Source organism: Anser anser (genome assembly GCF_964211835.1).
Source record: "Anser anser genome assembly, chromosome: 13".
Classification (NCBI taxonomy): Eukaryota; Metazoa; Chordata; class Aves; order Anseriformes; family Anatidae; genus Anser; species Anser anser.
The window spans coordinates 7,274,614-7,290,058 of NC_139734.1; the positions used below are offsets into that span (position 1 = coordinate 7,274,614).

Consider the following 15,445-nt stretch of genomic DNA (forward strand, 5'->3'; position numbering starts at 1 on the left):
ACCAGGAAGCTGCAACTGCAAAGCTCCTATTTTTACTTAGGTATTTCTACTTAATGTAGCTTGGTTTCCTCACTGTACAGAAGGCTAGAGAAACAGAAAAGCCTAATTTAGATCAATTAATAACAGAGAGGAATTGTATTCCTAATGAGTAATGATTGAAGGCTTTAAAGAGGTATAGAGACCGTATGTAAGTGAATGCAGTTTAAAACAGTGGAAATAATAAGGATGCAATCTGACATCGCATATGCAAAATATGTGAGGCCAAATTAATCTTTGGCAGAACCCCGCTGACAGCGGCAGAGCTGCCTCAGCCGTTCATTTGGCATCTCGTCTGTTAAGGTCTCCCTGGACATTGCTTTGAACCATCGATAACTCAAGGAGGGAGCATCCTGTGGGGGAGCCCCGGTCTGCCAAGCCTCCTGCAAAGCCCCTCTCCCCCTCGCCTGCACAGGGCAGAGCAGGCACGGAGCGGTGGTTTTCAGCAATGTAATCACATCTGCCTTCAGTACAGCACTTCTCATCCTCAGCTGCCAACTCGTTTAACGGGAAAGGGCAATTTCCTTCTGCACGTTTTACAGAAAGAGAAACAAAGACGCGGAAAGATGAAATGCCCTCAGGGCCGGCGGGAAGCTGCAGGCGGGGGGCACCGCGTCCCTCCCCACCTGGGCCGGCGCACGCAGCTCGAGCCAGACTTTGGAACAAAATGCAGAGCGCTAATGGGCGGTGAACTGAGGAGTGCGTCACCTCTGCCGAGCTCACGAGCATTTCCTGGTTATGGCAGAGATTTTTGCAGTTTTAGAAATACAGAAGATTTAAACTCTCGTGTCTCCAAGCATCAGAAACCCCCAAGCTAATGGGGGTGAAGACAGAGCGCTCTGGATAAACAGGTTATTCCATCACCATCAATTATTGTGTCTCTCGCAATTTTCTCTACAGCTCGTCTCACAGACACTATCCCAGACAGGGCACGGAGCTACTTGCACTCCTGGTTTCAGCCAGCATGGCAATTTACTGCCTCCTTGGGAAGGCTTTGATATTTTAAAACCACAACAGAGCATTCTCTTTGCTTGAAAGGCAACCACTAGCTTAGCCACAGCGGAAGTATTTGCAGTGCCCTGGGAGATGAAAGCAGTTCAAAACCTTTAGTTTTATTGGGCAAATTAAAAATAAGCAAACAAGTCCTTCTCTTTATTTTCTTTAATGCTACCGCTGCCTATTCCCCTCCTAGACTTTCAAAGCATCCTTTAGAAATGAATCAATTTGACTGAATCAAATAAGCCTGGCATTAGAGATGGAGAAACTGAGACATGGCGCTGTCAAGAGGATGGGAGCACCCAACGCACGCTCTGCGTGGTGCCCTGCTCCTCCTGGTCCCCCGTGTGTGCCACGACGCAGCACCCTTTTAGCCCAGGACATGGGATTGAAGCCCATGACGTTGCTGACTCGAGCCAGATCCACCTCACTCAGTGTTTTCGGTTGTGCTCCCCTGTCTCTCCATAATTCACAACGCTCCCCCTCCCTGTGATGCTTAGTGAACAAGAAAACCACGTGTCCTCTCTCATCCCCTCATGCTAAGGCATACGATGACATGACTGCCGACGGGGCCGGATGGCTGCAGGAACCGCTAACACAGCATTAGACCCCCTGAATTTCCCCCACTGCACTCTGCAAGGCGTCGGAAATGGGCTTGTGGGGAGAGCCAGGAGCCGAGGGCTAAAAGCGGCTGTGACTTCACTCTCCCGTTTGGGGGTAGGCGGTGGAGGTGGGTAGCTGCGAGCAGAGGGTAGGCGGAGGGGGCGACATTTATTTCCAGCTGCACTCTTGTGCAATTTCTCTCGGCGCTGAGATTTTATAGAAAACAGCAGGAGGTGGGGAGTGGGGGGGAACCAAAAAGGAAAATCGCAGCATCCTTGCAGGGAAACGTGCTAAGGAAGAGGAGAAAAGTCATCCTCCTCATCCCAGACCCGAGATTCTGCTCTCGTTGCTGCCGGTTTTAAAAATACAAAACCCAAGGTACTGGAACTACATTTCTGAATCGGTCACAACTGCGTACGATGGAAATAAGGCCACTTGACAGAGAGGCACACACCAATGTGTGGTAACAACATGATGTTAAAAAATGCTGCTTGCAGAAAGCCTGCCTCCTAATAAATTGCAAGGGCTTCTTCACTCCCAGAGATTATGTAATATGTTCTTGCCTGCTGCTGACTCACATTTTTCAAAATATATCTGGGAAGGAAAACATATGCACACGTGTTTTAATATATTTGTTTCCCTGCATCTGTACAGATAAATACACACAAATACTCACAAAGGCATAGAGCAGCAGGCACACGTATGCTCATTGCTGCATGTCGTGTGTGCGTGAGGAGGAGAGGGGCCTGGCATCTGGTCTAAACGCACACACTGGAGATGGATTAAACCAGCACCATTTTCTGGGGCAAAACACAGCAACTGTTTAATGCAGGGAGTGTGGGAGGAGAACAAGAAACCAGGAAGCTACGGGGGGGATGGCAAAATAAGAAGCCCTGGGAACGCGCTGCCTACAAGCTCCAGCCAAACCTGGGCTCTGGGGACTCGGCACAGTCTCAGACTGAGCTTAAAACTGAGTTGGAAAAATGGCTTTTGGGCCATTGTGACAATTTGCAAATGGCAGTGGGCTGCGAACATCACGCCATTTAAGGGGACGGTGCTGGGTGCAGTGGGGGTGTGAGGCCAGCGGTTCCTAAAATTTTGTCAATCTGGGGTCTCGGTCCTGGCAATGCCTGTGAACACACGTTGTGTCCTGGCTGGGGACTTACAAGGCAGCTGGTTAGTCCTGCGCATGTCTGTGGCCAGCTTGCAGGTTTGTGAGGTTTAGTTCCTTTCCTCTGTGCGTGCGTGTACTTTTAATTCTTTAGAAAAGACTTTTAGATGCTTCTACAAAACCCTTGGTGTCCAGGAGATGGGATCGATCTGCTGCTGGGCATCAGATGAGAGATTCATCTACCCTGGACCAGAGGAGACTGAAAATCTATCCAGATGTCAACTCCCGATCACGAAGTTGCGGCAGACACCCTGCATTGACAACAGCGGGTGTCCTGCTCTCCGCGCCTGTCTTCCTCGCACCACCTCCTCCTCCTGCCCTCACGCTTGGGCAAAAGCCGCTGGCGGCTCCCTGGTGCAAGTCCTGGTGCCCCACAGCCCTTCTCAATGGTCTAAGGCAGAAATGAGCGGAATGCCTGTGACCCTCCTCACCTTACACAGACCTTCGGAGAGGGAATTCTCCTCTCCTTGGTCGCTGCATCAGACAGGTACGCACACATCTACGCATTGCTGCAGGCGGGCACCATTAGTATTCCTGTTCTATGCACCCAGCTTTGCGTACACACAATCTTAGAGTAATAAAAGTCTAATTTAATACCTAAATCTACATCAGAGACAACTGCCATTTGAAGGATGCCCATTCTTGTTCTACAGAAACTTAAAAATGTTTTATCTGGATTCAAAACCTGTTCTATAATTGTTACTTTTTAACTTAATTCTCACCAAACTCCACAGAAGACCAAACGCGCAGCATACCTAAAAGGCTTTGCAATAACCCTTAAAAACAAACGTTAAAGATTGATCGCATTTTTCCAAGTTTACAATAAAACTGACTGAAGCTCAACTAGATAAGGAAAGAGAGTTGCATAAAATTAATCACTACCTTATCAAGCCAGGAAGAAAGAATTTTAGATAACAAGTGTTTCCTAAATTTGGTATCAGAACAGAAACTTCAATGCAAAACCTATTAAGAAAATCTTGTCAGATATACTGAATATAATACAGAAGAGTGGAACCATCAAAAATAGCAAGAGGAATATGAATTCTGCAGAAAAAAAAAAAAAGCCTTCGGTTACTGCCAACAAGGTCCTGATTTTATTTTCTCAAATTGAACAAAATTTCTTGACAAAACTTTTCACAGATATGCCCAGCAATTTAGCCCACTGCTTATCAGAGTAAAAGATTGGTCCTTAGGGTATTTCTCTAAATTTATATTTATCGTTGTGCAGCTGAGGCCATATCGCATTTTTGCAATTCTAAGAAACATCACAATTAGGATCTTTGTTACTTCCCAAATCCTCGTGCCTGGCCAGTTATTCAGCCGGTACCTTTGGGCTGTGAGCTGCAATCACTTTCACAGCCACACGCTCTGAGCTCACCAGCAGCGGCTCCAGACCCAAGAACTGGCAAAGAACAAACTTAACTCTTCAGAAACAGACACACTTGGGCAAATAGCTTGGTACTGAACGGGAACTGATGCAGAGAAAACGATCGGCATCATCACTTGGTCACCGATAAGGGCGAGTCGGCTCCTTGGTGGCGCGGGGCACATCCAGCATGCTCTGGTACGCCCCTGCCCATGTCACGAACCTCCTGTCGGCTATTTCCATCCTCACGTGCTCCCCAAATGCCACCATGGGAGGCAGCGGGGGAGCAGTGCTGGGGACAGCAGAAGGACAGGGCACGCGTCCTTCCCCCACCCGCCACCGGGCCTGCACCCAAAACGCGGCCACCCCAAGGCCAGGGGCACGGCAGCATCACTGTAGCAGCTTAGCTCGAGGAGAAAAGGATGCTGGAGCACACGGCTGCCCACACTTCTGGTGGGGCAGTAAGAGAGCCTCAAAATCTAATGACCTAGGAATTTGCATGCAATCCCACCCACCACAACAACAACAAAGGGCTGTCAGGCTGCGAGGCCCTACGCCGCGCTAGGCCAGCGGGGCAAGGCCACCTATTGAGACCACAATACCTCGGTGGCTGTGGTGCCACCACGCCAGGGCTTCTTGCCCTCACCCGAGCCCTCCTCAGGGCTCCTACTGTCTGCCTCGCGAGTCCTGGTCACATCCCAGAGAAAGGCACCAGGGCTACAGCAAGAGTTAATCCCTTGGAGACTTACAGATTGCAGAGAAAAGCGGCTTGCAGCATACCCCCTGCTTTACTTAGCCAGAGATGCTGCCTAAAATAGAAACGCAAGCCTTGCCAGCAGTCTATACGTTATGTTATATATGTCTCAGCTGATGCAAAAGAAGGGGCAGGCACTAACCCACATGGGACCTTCCACATGGGCACAGACAGACTTTTCTGCTCCTGGAGGCTGCTGCACTGGCACCTCCAAAATCCCCACCAAGAGCTGCTCCACCGGACAAAAACAGCTCTCCCCACAAATCCCCAGACCCATCCGGTCCCAGTGAAAAAAATCCAGCCCTAATTCTTTAATTACCTTCATCTCAGTGCTGTTTCACCCGCCATGGCCCTCCTTTAAAGCTTCGGGCCTGCCCAACACCGTCCTCCACAGGGAGCTCTGAGGGCTCCTTGCGCCGAGCTCAGCCGTCCCAGCGAGCGTGCTGCCAGCGTGATATTCCCAGCAAGGCAAGAGTAATACTCCACAAAAACTGTTTTTAACTGGAAACAAGCATCCAAGGCCACAAGGCCCTTTGCCAGCAAGGTTGACAGTGGGGTTAGAGACAACCTGGCCATCTGTGGGTTATTGCAGAGTAAGACTCATCTCCACTCGGGGTCACAAGAAATTCAGCCAAACAACAACAGAAGAAACATGGTTCCTCCAGCAGCTCTTCAGCACCTATTTTTAGCCAGAAGCATCAATTGCTACAGCTTGCCATCTACAACAGCCCAAACGTGCAAAACCCTGCTACACACAGCTGGGCCAACGCGGGCACACGCACGTTGCCCCTCCGTATCACCACGGCCCTGCCAGCCGGCCCCGCTGTGCAGCGAAAGGACGTCGCAGGAAGGGAAGGAGGAGGTGACCAGCCTTGGCCATGCCCAGGTAACGTGCCACGTTCCCCTCCTACAGCTGGGAAAGAGGAGCTGCAGGAAGGCAAAGGAACATGCCCGAGGCCATACAGCACATCAGTGGCAGAGCAGGGACCCGGCAGCACTCTCCTGGGCCACTGCTGTCACCATGAAACAAACCCATCCTGTTCCTAACACGGCAGTTATTACGCAATTATTTGGGAGTTTTCCTCACGCTTCCTAACTTCTCGTCGTTGGAGAAACCTCAGCTAAGAGACAAATCAATGCTCTTGACCACAATAGCTCTGACTACATTTAATTATTAGACGCACGCTGAACACAACTATCACACCCGTTCAGAAAGATACACGCTGCAAATGCAGCCCAGAAGCCCGCTCCTCGCCGACACAGATGCATTATTAACACCACAGAGCACAGAGAGGCACCATACAGGCGGAACACACACGGACATGCAAGCAGGCAAGCACCGTACACAAAGAGCACCGCGTCCCCGATCACAACCAGCAGTCATTAAATACAGAAACCAAGGAACGACAACAAAATGAAATGAACAATACATAAGAGGGGCTCGAGTCGCAAATTAAAACAACAACAACAAAAAACTTACATGGATTTTTGGCAATTTTCCTTCAGACATTACACACAGCAGTTGGGCTGTGTACTGAATACCTGATCCGAAAAGAAATATAACCACATTATGCAAACAGATGGGGGCAGGAGTCAGGTGAACATGCAGCTCTCAACAACATTCATCTACAGGATGAGAAAGCACCTCTGCATTCCCACAGAAGGGCTCGGTCTGGGCAGAGCTTCATTCACTACAAAGCATAAGCAAGTGCTGTGCCGCTGCCATCCCGGGGGAAAATCCAAATGGCAGGACAGAAAAGAGCCATCACGTCAGTGACCTCTGAGCAGTCCCGTCCCCCTTTTAACTTGTCATGTGAGGTTTAAAACAGAGGTGGGAAATACCTGGGGGACTGGGGGGGGAGGAAGCCTTTAAAGAAATGAAAGAAAGCCCTCGTCAGCCTGAGGAAAGAGCCTTAAAATCACAGCGAACGCAGGACTAGCACGGCCATCCCGACACGTATGCTTTTTCTGAAGCATCGGAAGGAGGGAAACGCACCCCTTCCCCACGTCGGGAAGGGTGCCTGAATCTTTAAGGCAGCGAACTGCCGCTCAGGAGGAATGGACTTTTTATGGACTGTGTGAGACAGGGTTGCTATGATACAGTCAGAGGCATTTTCATGAATCCTGTGGCAAATAACATCGAATCCTGCTTAAGCAGACAAACAGCAAGTCGGGTCTCCCATCACCCATCCTTAGCAAACACACAGGAGCAATCACTGAAAGAGATTTTATGCATTAGAAATTTCCTATCTGCATACAAATGAACATTAATCTTGGAGCTGTGTTTTCCGGAGGGTCAGCACTGTGATTTAGCTAAAAGGATGACCCCTCTTCCCCCGGCCCAAGGCTTCAGCATCCCCGCAAACATGAAGAGCTCAACATTTGCAAAAGGGGAGTGAATTACAGGGGCAATCCCCCCAGGGCTGACCCCACACAGCCACACACATAACCCGAGTCGTCCGCCAGAGCTCAGGGGGAAGGCAAGCTCCACCGCACACAGCTATTGTCCAGCGCGCAAATTACACCGTGAATTTTGCAAGCACAGTCACTTACAAGTACAGGGGATCTACCGCAAGCGACAGGAACGCTGTCACCCCAAAAAGCAGCCAAAGCAGATTGTCCTGGATTGAGCCGCTCCTGAAAAGTACGGCAAGACAGAGCGGTTCGCCTTGCTCCTGCTCCTCAGGCTGTTGGAGGCTCAACTGCAGGCTTGGAAAATGCAAAACCGGGGGTGCAAAGCTACAAAAGCAGGGTTGGAGCAGGTGGCTCAAGGCCTGTTCAAAAAGGTGGCCACTGAGGACTGTGGGGTGGGAAAACAAGATCGAACTGATCGAGCAAAAGCTCCAGCCCTGGCTCACTTGTCATGCTCCTCTCTTTCTCCCTGAAGTCCAGCGGGACGCCCTACACAGCGAGAACAGCATTGCTAAAATAACGCTCCAAGTTTTCTGCGCTGAACTTTCACGGTGCTGTGCATGAACCTTACTGTCTGTCATCCCACCAGCCTCTGGGAGAACAAAAAGCAAAGAAGTTGCAATAAAATCACATCGATTCTCTTAAGCGCCTTCCATCGTGGAAAAAAAAAAAAAAAAAAAACCAACACACTAATTTCCAGCAATCTCTGCCCCGGCAGCTGAGCGTGCAGGACCCCCTGGTGCCCCCAGCAGCCTGCCGTCCCGCAGCTACGCCAAATGCCACCGCTGCAACCAGAAGGGGCTCGCAGGAGTCAGCGACCGGACACAGCGGCCCCACACACATGCGATAAGGCACACCGCCGCGAGCGCGCACCTCCCCGCATCGCCCGAGATGCACGAGCTCCGGACCAAGGAATGCACTTGCTCGCACTAGAAAACCACGGTAGGTGCCGAGCATTCCTCATAGAAACTGTATTGAAAGGTAAACCTTCACACCGGAGCTCTAACCTTAAGGAAAATAGACATTCAGACACAGTTGCATCCCATTTTTAACTTGCTGGGTTGTTTTGGGTTTTTTTTGCTTTGTTTTTCTCATTTTTCCACCCTTGCTCCTCCAAATCACTAGTCACTTAAAACTGTTTCACCGAAAGGATAATTTTGGCTGTTGTTCGATTGATTCCCTTTCCTTGGTGATCTTTGTTCATTTATTACATTTCCAAGAGATTCTGCAACCTGTGAAACTAATGACATCATAGGGCTAACAGGAAAATAAAGCAAATTGGAGCTGTTTAACAATCCGAACCATCCTCAGCATCCAAATGATTTTTTCTTTAAGGAAGATTCACTCGATCACCTCCGAAGGGACGCGGATACCTCTCCCGCAGATAGCTACAAGTGAAGAGGAGGACGCAGAGCCAGCAGGCACCGGAGTGGCTGTGCTGGGCTGGTGTCACCGGGTTTTGGCATTTCTGGCCATTAAATGGGCTACTGCCATTAAACACCTCTTGTCAGCTCAGGTGGCCAAATGTCACCACCCTGGGACTCGGGAAATTTTTTTTCCTCTCTTATTTACAGCTAAGGACAGTTTCAAAGCACCAGATTTGCAGCATTTGTTTAACTTAATTTCCAATCATGCCACCAGCCACAAAGAACTCTGCCCTTAACCAAGTCCACCTCTGCATTTAACTTGCAGCAGACACCCACATGGAAATAGCTGTGAGTCTCCATCTCTAAGCTCCATCCTAGGTCTTATGAATCAATTACTTGTTTCCCCCCCCCCCGCTTAGTAGAAGACATCAGATAAAAAATACAGTTGGAGTTGGCACCAACTAGTTAAATTACCACAGAAACCTAATTCCAGTGAACGTTAGCAAGAGATCTAAACATTTTCAAACTACAATTATATATATATATATTTTTTGAGCAATTCTGATTTTTCTGAAGGGGAAAATAACATAAAAAACATCCATAAGATTTCTAACAGAAACACTACTCACATACAGAGACATATTTCCAAGAGGAAAAGACATTGCTCTTTTCAGACATTCCCTTCATATCCTCGCTAAACTTCATGCTCTGAAGCTCGAGCCCCCCAGCCAGCTCTGCTTTCACACTGTAAACATTGCAATTTTGGTCCAGACATCTTCAACAGAAGGACCTCTAACTACTGGACACCTTTTCGGCAAGCCTATAATATGCAGCTTAGCACTTCATTTTCAAGAAAATCAATGTAAATAAAGTCAAGCAAAACAGCCCATCTCAAAATCTTGTTATCCTTAAGGTGGGCAAAGATTTTTCTTACATACATTACCAAAAACAATATATAGAAATACACACGCATAAAAGAAAGCTAAAATACGATTTCTACAGAAATCAAAGCAAACCCCAACCCCTCCGTATCTGTTGCTTTAGCAAAGAAAAACAAAGCATGCATCCCCTTTTATCTTTGATTCCTCCTTCCCAATTTGCCAAGATAGAAAAGACGTACGAACAGAAAAAAAGACCAGCAGTTATGTTTCAATCCCTCTCACATCTTTAAAGAAAGGAGCAGGTTATATCAGTGTGGACGTAGAATTTGGAGGCTTTTGGGCTGAATATTGAGAAATCAAGTCAGATCATCAAGGCAACACAGATAAATAAAGAAATTAAGAGATTGTCTCCCCTTTTTGTGCCTGAATGTTATTTTAGCAAAGATTTAATCCTTTAATAGGATTTCTCATCCCCCCTTAAAAATGTCCAGAGCTCGATTCAATTGCACACACCACCTCTCACCTGGCAGCTACATGGTTACTCTCACAGACATTGCACATTAACTGCTTGCTAGAAATTTCGAACAAAATGACTTATTATTAACTTGAGTCTATATTTTAAAGGAAGCAAAATAACACAGGCAGTGCTTATTACAGAACGATATTTTCACTCTGCTTCTAAGTAAATATGTATAGCTCTATCTCTCTAGCACAGAACGATATATGAATGGATTATTACTATTATTTATCACATTTAAAACCCAGGCAAAAGCAGCTACACTTACAGGCATACTTAAAAGACAAGACATGACAAAAGATTTAGGGAGAGATAATATACCAACGTCATACATATCACAGCGAGGCCATGTTGAAGCTCAACGCGTTTCCCCCCTCAGTAAGAAATCTCTCTCTCTTTCTCTCTCTCTCTCTCTCTCTCCTTTCTCTCTCTCTCTCTCGCTCTTGCTCTCTTGTTGAATTGCTAGTGGAAGTAGTAGCCCCCAACAGCTCAGGAGAAAAAATCCATTTAACGAGTGCCCAGGAAGAACATGAGTATGACATTCACAAGCAATAGCACCACAATCACTGCAAAAACGACCACCGTTTGAACATCCAAGGTCATGGTGCAATGCAGAACACTGTAGTGTTCGAGATGTGGGGCTGGCAGATTTGGAGAAGTCAACCTCTGCTCTGTAAGACTGTCCATACATCCACCATGCTAGAATAAAGGAGAAAACTGTTCCTGGTTTTGGTTTTGCTCGGAATGGTTTGTGGTCTGCTTTGAGTTTATCCCCCTATCTGCTGTCTCTAGCTCATTCTGGAGCCCGCTAAGTGAAGCATCATCACAACCAGTGAGCACTAAAGATGCAAAATCCTTCCTTTAGGAAAAGAAAGCGAGCGCTGTCTGCAAGCTTCTCTCTCTCTCTCTTCCCCCCTCTCTCTCCCGGTCTCGCTCTTGCTGGCTGGCTTGCTTTTTAATTCGTCAAGCCAGTGCAGATAAGAAGCCTGTGTGAGTGTGACAGCTCTGCAAGCTGCTGCGGCTGCATCTCTCGGTGCGAGGCGGACCCTTGCGCATACAAATCAGCTCCAGTGACCAGGCAGCGAAGGGATCCTGGCTGTCAGTCAAACGCAAAAGGAAGCGCTGGCTCCATAAATACGCGCATCTTCCGCCCGCCGTGACGGGGAGCGCCATGCAGGCATGTCTGCCCGGCTGCTTTTGCGGCGGTTCGGAAAAAAAAAAGAGCCGTACGTGGGGCTGGGAAGCTGGTGCGGCGGTCGGGTGCCGGTGCTGAGCTCCAGGAGAGGCGTCTCCAGGCTTTCTGTGCGACGCAGATCCCGCTCGCCGCCGGCGCCGTACAGCGGGGACACCTCTGCCCCGTCTGCACCGCCCGCGCTAAGCTTCGGATGGGAAATATTAAAGACCTGCAGACAGAGCCCGTGCTGCTCGGAGCCTGCTCAGATCAGGTATGGGAGCAGGAGGAAGAGCGGGGAAGCGAAGCAGCCGAACTAACGAAAAGGCAGCCCCTCGCAACGTGGAAATTCGCCGTGAGCCTGTAATGGGGGAATTTTGGAGGGGGAAAATCACTTCTCAGCTCTGCGCAGTGCTGTGCACACCAGCCTGTCACAAGCACATCGCTTAGCCTCTGCTCAGCACTGCACTGCTTTTCTTTATAAATTGAATTCTGATTCTACAGATAGAGCTGCGTGAAGGCAGAGCAGGGGGGGGATCTTTATTCCTTCCACAGCAACAAGAAATGACGATTCCGACATTAAATTCACGCAGACACTCAACATTTATGGTCCAGATGCCAGCCGCTATCCCAAACCTTGCTCTCAGGTCCCAGACCCAGCAGTTACCTTCAAGAGGCATCACACACACACACAGAAAAAGATGCGCTCAGCTGGAAAAAGCAAATGATTTTACAGGCAGAGACAAATATAGCGATGCTGCCAATGCCTATGCATTACACACTGAAATGTGCGCACGGGGGCTGATCATGGGCGCGTTCCAGGAGCGCTGCCCCAAACAGACCCGGGGCACTCACACAGACACGGAGCCAAAATGCACCAAACGAGCCCTTGCTCTGTTCTCCCGTAACAAGAGCTCGGGAGGACTTTGGTGTTTGACACCTGAGCAGACGTGGCCGGGAGCTGCCTCACCCTACTGAGAGGCAGCGTTTTTCCCATCACAGCATCCTTCCAGGGCAGGTACTTTTGTCATCAGGAAGGAACAGGTCAGATTATGCTCCTACCCCAGCTTACCATTCAGACCCATGCTAAACCCAGCTCCTTGCTGCAAGGCTCATTTTATTCTCCCCCTCTGCTGGAAGGCTCCCTCAAAAGGAGCACGCCTTTTCTACATATACCCCCAAAAGAGGAGAGATTGCCCAGGGAGGCGATGACAGGGGCTCTGCTGCGCCTTCCTTCTGTTCAAACAGAGTCTCTCTCCTACATGAGGACTGTGAGGGGAGACTTTTCACTTGCATGTTTACAAAAAACCGCTCTAGACCCACCCCTGACCACGTATGTCAGCACTTGTCAGGCTGTGCCCAGGTGATGGATCTGCTGCAACACCGGGATCCACACCTGCATTTCCCATCATGTATGCATTTTTAGGATAAGCAGTCTGGTCTAAATTTGCATTAGACAGGCAATCAGAACAGCAACCAAATTATAGACGTGGTGCATTTATTATAGTCACCATCCCTTCCCAAAATAATTCGGGCAATTTTCCAAAGCCCAGCTCTGAACTCCCATGGAAGTCCAGGAAATTCCAGTTTTGCTCTCAGCAATAACAGCGACCCCTCCAAAACCTGCAAGGGGCCCAAATGTAGAGGCACCTTTATGGCCAGTGAATCTTTTCCTTTAAACTGGAATGAGCACGGAAGGAGGCTCAGACTCAGCTTTACTTCTATGGAAAGCAATGCGGAGGTTTTCTCCCTTCTCCCAACTCCACAGATGCCCCTGCTGGCACAGCCCATGCTGTTTGCATCCTCCCACCACCAAGAACGGGATTCTTGGTGCCTCCATGTGTAGGATCAGGGTGGGGGTACAAAAACTGGGCAGGTAAAAGCAGCAGGGGCCTGAGAAACATCCAGAAAAACAGTGCAGCAGCTACCACACATGCTCAATAGCCACTTCCGTAGCTGAAAAAGAGGATTTCATTACGAGCGATGTGCCTGGCAGGTCTCAGGCAGTCATCCTGCAAGCGCCGAGCCACTCACAGCAGAGGGGAGGGCAGAGATTATAAATAGAGGCTCCGAAGCCAGCCCCCTGCCTGTACCGCTGCCAGCCGCAGGCAGGAGGTCCCCCTCCATCCCTCACCCCACATGCAGCTCGTGCGTCACCAGCAGCTGGGCGATGGCTGCGGGGACCCCGCTGCCGTCCCTCCCTGCCGGCCGCAGGGGCCGGGGGAGATGCCCGAAGGCTCCGTCCTCCCCGCGCCCCCCTCCAGAGCGAACGCCCCGAAACATCGGGCAGGGAAGTGCCGGGTGCCGGCTGCACGCGGATGTAAACAGCGGGCTCCCGTGAAGGCTGGGCGTGGAACAAGGTTGATCAGCACAAACAGATTTACTGCATAGAGGCTCCCGTTTAAATTATTCACAGTATTCCCAGTGGTACTTGCTGCCTTATATAATTTCCCATGCCTTCTGCGTGCGCTAAATGTTAATTTTACTAGGGAAATGGATGATACTTTCTCTTGGAAGCCTCGCTGAAAAAGAACACCTACACATCAGAGGTTTATATAAAACCACCCCGAAGTTTAACTTGATGTAATGCTTTCTGAAAAGTTTAGTCTAATCTTCTGAATAGAGTTAAACTAAGGCATGAGAAGAAAAGGCGTGTAACAGTTATATAAAACACCACCTGCCCTTGCAGCACAGCACACGCCCTGACCTTACAGAAGCTCTCAGGAGCATGGTTTGTAATGCAAGGCCAGGGATGGCTGCTTCTGCCTGAGGAAGCAGCTTTGAACTTCAGCGACCCTCCACCAGTCACATCGGTAAGGGTGGAGTCGGGACTTCCACTAGTACATCACATACGTACAGAGAGAGCCACATAAACCTGTACACACACGTACACAGAGACGGTGTTTTCGGGACTGCCAAATGAACAAGCAGAAGGGCCGTCCTCGTACCATTAATTACAATAATGGCAATTTCGAGGCATGCCTCTGAAGCAGGTGATGCCATCCCTCCACCCGGTGTGCGCGACACCTTGGGCTCAGCCATGTGACACGACTCCCTCCAACGGATGTCTCAGGCAATTAGCACAACCCACCGATTTCAGCTAAACGAGAACAGCTACAACTCGGGAACAAGGGCTCAGGATTTGAACGCTTAAAGGTCTTATATCCAACTCCTACTGCCAGGCACACCGTCTCTGCATGAGCTGGCAGGATAGTCCAGAGGCAAGCGGCAGTACGGGATTTCAGCTTCAGTTCCCCGCTCTGCTGTAGATCCCCTGCACGAATTAACAACCTACACTGCAGCAGCCTCTTGGACACGCAGAGGCATCTGTGCTTTCCTAACACCAGCTCCACCTTCTGTTAATGGCAAAAACAAAGCACTCGCAACCCCAAGACAGCCCCAGCGACTTACCCGACGCAGCTGTAGGGAAGCAGCGGGCTGAGCTCGGGGATTTGCCGCGAGCATCGCAGCTCTGCCGGGCCCAGAAAACACGCTCAGCAGCCAGCCAACAGAGAGCAACCTTTTGGTGAATCTGTGAAAGTTTCAAACAGATCCTGGGCTCGCTCGTGGTGCTGAGTGGGAATATAGCGATAGGGGAGTTGGTCTGGATGAGGGGAAAACAGCTGCCGGCGATCTTCGGTCCTGAGCAGCTTCAGTTCCTTCTGCTGTGCTCCCGTTTGGAGCACAAGCCACATCTCAGACCTACAGGGCGCTATGAAAGGAATTTGAACTTTTCATTTGAGCCCAGTAACACTGCCCATGAGGAGGAATGAGCAGCAGTGGTACCCAGGGATGTGTGGGCAGGGGCCGTGCAGCTGCTCCTCTCCAGTCCCATCTGCTGGGCACGTACCGGCTGCTGCCCGCCCTGCCAGGCTCCGGGGTGGGGTTTGAGTCATCGGCTCTATTAGAGATTAGGCAAGGACCATCAAATGCATGTGTTTTTTTTCTAAATCTAGCCAGGAACTAGCTCAGGGTTTCAGAGATTAAGGGCTAGTGGGATTACGATTTGCTAAACTTCCCCAAAAGGATGATTTTCTTCAAAAGGACGACTATCTGTACAGATGTGGACTCATGGTGCTGATTCTGGAAGTTAACATTACATTTTCCAGTTGCCCGCTGTTCCTTGCCTGCCCACTCCATCTTTCAAATGCAGTTTCCTCACTGTCCACAT

General features: G+C 49.5%; 2 protein-coding genes across 27 annotated transcripts in view; both read right to left on the reverse strand.

Annotated features, from left to right (window-relative positions):
* Window positions 1–15,445, reverse strand: part of ARHGEF9 (Cdc42 guanine nucleotide exchange factor 9) — a 184,793-nt gene that overhangs the window by 94,273 nt on the left and 75,075 nt on the right. For 2 of the 26 annotated variants that reach the window (XM_083797083.1, XM_083797074.1), the window contains exon 1: window positions 10,429–11,131. The exons of 14 other annotated variants lie outside the window; for them this stretch is intronic. In XM_083797083.1, coding sequence (XP_083653209.1) covers window positions 10,429–10,437 — 9 coding nt within the window. In that variant the 5' untranslated portion in view covers window positions 10,438–11,131. Of the gene's footprint in view, window positions 1–6,406; window positions 6,453–7,479; window positions 8,767–10,424; window positions 11,553–15,445 lie in introns of those variants that run through there. 10 more of the 26 variants (XM_083797085.1, XM_083797084.1, XM_083797082.1 and 7 more) reach the window with 8 other exon arrangements.
* On the reverse strand, window positions 10,611–10,790 carry LOC310880784 (uncharacterized protein; the record flags this gene model as incomplete). The annotated part of the gene is made up of 1 exon (XM_083797116.1): window positions 10,611–10,790. One exon carries the CDS (start codon window positions 10,788–10,790, stop codon window positions 10,611–10,613), a length of 180 nt encoding a protein of 59 aa, XP_083653242.1.